At 33.0% G+C, this 3,547-nt stretch overlaps 1 protein-coding gene across 1 annotated transcript in view; it reads right to left on the bottom strand.

The window, feature by feature from the left end:
• LOC118490161 (receptor-like protein kinase HERK 1) overlaps positions 1-3,177 on the bottom strand; it is a 6,625-nt gene extending 3,448 nt beyond the window's left edge. Inside the window, exon 1 of the mRNA XM_035987467.1 lies at positions 2,175-3,177. Within this exon, the coding sequence (XP_035843360.1) occupies positions 2,175-3,161 (987 nt within the window). The 5' untranslated portion in view covers positions 3,162-3,177. The remainder of the gene's footprint in view (positions 1-2,174) is intronic.
• Positions 3,178-3,547: the final 370 nt, after the last annotated feature.

Here is a 3,547-nt window from a genome sequence, read left to right as displayed (position 1 = left end):
CGGAGAAGACATATATTATAGCTTTACATATTTATCCATTTCATTAAAAATACTCTTATAAAATTACTATTTACTCTTAATGAGTTTATTAAATGACTAATTACATATTTCTCATTCTAATAAAATCAATTACATAAAAAAATATAACATTAAAAATATGTTTTTTATATACACTCTTTCTTAACATTTAGTCGTACAAAGTCCCCTTTGAGTTGTTTCACGAGGTTTGTCAATTCAACAATTTTAGAATTAACATCACTGACGTGGTATGACCCGAATCGGCTAATCCGACCCGGTCATTACCTATTATCTTATTATAAATAAATAATCATAAACATTTATTCTAGAATATTCCATCTTGCATGGATAGGTCATGCAACCAAATCTCCAACCTTTTGGGAAGATTATGCAAATCCCTAACTTATCGGAGCCCTTCCTAAGTTAAGGGGAACCCTAATGGTTAAACTATAAATAGGGGTAAACGTCAAAGGTATTGATCATCTTACTCTCGCACAACTCTCTTCCATACATATATTCCTTTACTCCCAAAACCGAGACTTATTCTCACGCCGGAGGGTGGTTACAGGAATAACCCCATTCCTGTAACGAGTCCTAATGGTGTTCTGTTTTGAAGTTAAGCTGTTCGGATCGTCAAGTGCTGAAGACCTCGTTGGATACCACCGTGAAGGTCAGTGTTTCTTCAATCACCATGCGAAAGAAGACAACTTACTTCAATAGTTGCTTTTGTTACATATATCAATTTTCGGATTAAAATTACTATTTATCAGTCCTAAGGTGTATGCTCTTCATAACACACATGTTATTAAGTATAAAACATAAAACTATGAACCGAAGCCAAAGCATAATCAAATAACCAAAATAGATGATATCAATTCCTTCCTACAATAATGTCCAAAGTTTTAATAAACTAACTCATTACACATTCATTGTTCAAATTTCAATGACATAAAATTATATATAAAACAATTTTGAAAAGGATTTTCACTATAGCAAAATGTCCCTTAAAGTGGTTTCAAAGAAAATCTTCTTAAACTATTAATTGTAGGCAATATTAAAGTTGTTATCTAGACTTATATTCACACAATTAGTTATGAAGATGAACCCTTTTCAATTCCAAATCCATCTTAATTTATTTTCTTTACAGAATAGAATTAATGTGCAAATATTAGTCCATCTTAATCAACTAAATGTTAATAAAGAGTTTATATAAAAAAGCAAAAAAATATATTTTTAATGTTGTATTTTTATGTAATTGATTTTATTAGAATAAAAAATATGTAATTAGTCATTTAATAAACTCAATAAGGGTAAAATAGTTATTTTATATGAGTATTTTAAATTAAATGGATAAATATGTAATATATTGGGTTTAGGAAGGTGAATTTTGTAATTAAATTTAGCAATTGGGAAATATGTAATAAGGCTTTTTTAGGAAGGCGAAATATGTAATAAGGCTTCTTTAAGAAGAGGAAATATGTAATTAAATTTAAAAATTAAGGAAATATGTAATAAGGCTTCTTAGAATGGGGAAATTTGTAAAAATCCATACAATTTAACTTCTATGCTTTTTAAAATTTAATTCATTTTTAGTATAACCCACTCTATATGTCTATATCTCTATGTATATGTGTATGTGTACATATATAAATTTCAATCTACTAGAAAAAAATTGACAGAAAATATTATGTACATGACATTACTTGATTCATGATTTAGTTAGCTCAACAAAAATGGGGTTGACATAGAAACTCAACTTAACAACTAATTGATGTGTAACAAGATTTATTTCATTATAACTAGGCGAATTGGAAATAAATAATTCGATGTAACTCAAATTGGCTGATAATAATTGCAAGTCAGTTATTGGCCGATAATAATCTGAACTGTTCAATTTTTTTTTTTTTTTTGTAAAATAGTCCGCCATTAAAATAACTTAACGGAGTTAAGTTTTTTTCCGAATTATAAACCGATGTTTTAGGGTTTTTGATTAGAACGAGGATATGAGTCGGTTGATGTAAAACGCGAATACAGCCAATAATTGACTTTTGGATTATTATCGGCCAATAACTGAAAACCATTTTGTATACATTTCTGTTTTTTTTTAAGCGGTTGCACACATTATTAGAGCCCACAAAAAAACAAAATGATCTTACATGGCAATATTCCTGTTGAAGTTTCAAGGCTCTCTTAAGTCTATGAACAACGAGATATATGTTTGGTCGGTGTTCTTGTTTCTCATTCAGGCATAGATAAGCCGTGTGTGAGAAGATTAAGTAGGATCGTTGTTCCATTTGATTTCGCAGATCCCGATTGATGATATCATCCAGTTTTCCCTCTTCATAATGGGATCTTGCTAATCGACTTATTAAGCGATCCTTTGAAACATTGAAGTGCTTCAGTCTTTTCATAGTAAACATTAGTGACTGCTCCTCATCCTCAAACTTGTCGGGAATAAATGCCCTCCTTCCACAAAGGACCTCGAATAGTACCACACCCAAGGAGAATACGTCCGACTTGTGGCTAACTTTTCCAGCCTTTGCATACACAGGGTCCACGTACCCATATGTGCCACTAAGTTCCCTAATTAGATGACGGTCCCTTTTAGCTGCCGGCCTTTGCACCGAAAGTTCATAACCAGATAACTTAGGTTCCCAGTTATGATCTAGTAAAATTTTGGAGCTCTTGATATTTCGGTGTATGACGCTTAAATTTATTCTTGGACCCGGGGTCCAATAGAGGTAACTTATCGCGCGTGCAACACCAATACATATATGCAATCGTTGCGTCCATGTGAGTGTCGGGTCACTTAGATATTTATCCAGACTTGAGTTGACCTCATACTCAGTTACGATGATCTTCTCTTCAGCTTCATCACAGAACCCTATAAAAGAGACCAGATTGGGATGCTCCAGAGTAGAAAGCATCGAAACTTCTGTCCAAAACTCTGTGTCTCCTTGCCCGTACTTAGGATCAAACCTCCTTGCGACAATATCAATGTTTTTTATGCAACCCAACTTTCCCTTAAAGATCTTCCCAAACCCACCTTCTCTAATCAAATTTTGATCGGAGAAGTTGTTGGTGGCAGAGAGTATTTCTTGAAGGGGAATTCGTAAGTGATCTAAATCACTACGGAAAGACATGATGTAAGAATGGATTTGAAGGAAAGGATATTCAAGCAACTCACAGATATGAAGTGATGCGTCAATGTATGTACATGCATATATAGGGAAGCTTCATGTATTTTATTCTAAGATCATCCGTACTGTAACACCACAACATGGGTCGGTTTGGGTCGGTTTTGACCAAAAACCATAACCATAACCGCGGTGTCGGTTATTGGATAATCATAACCATAACCGATCGGTTATGGTGGTTATGGTTATTCGGTTTTGATAGTTATAGCGGGTCGGTTATGGGTGGTTAATCGTGTATTTAGCTTAGCTAAAAATAGCTTAATTTTTTTAACATGGAATAAATTGTTGTTGCTTATTTGTATATATTAGTAGGGGACCGCTAAAATGAAAAC

The sequence above is a fragment of the Helianthus annuus genome, chromosome 3 (assembly GCF_002127325.2).
Source record: "Helianthus annuus cultivar XRQ/B chromosome 3, HanXRQr2.0-SUNRISE, whole genome shotgun sequence".
In the NCBI taxonomy this organism is placed as follows: domain Eukaryota; kingdom Viridiplantae; phylum Streptophyta; class Magnoliopsida; order Asterales; family Asteraceae; genus Helianthus; species Helianthus annuus.
This window is presented reverse-complemented; position numbering and strand designations above follow the sequence as displayed.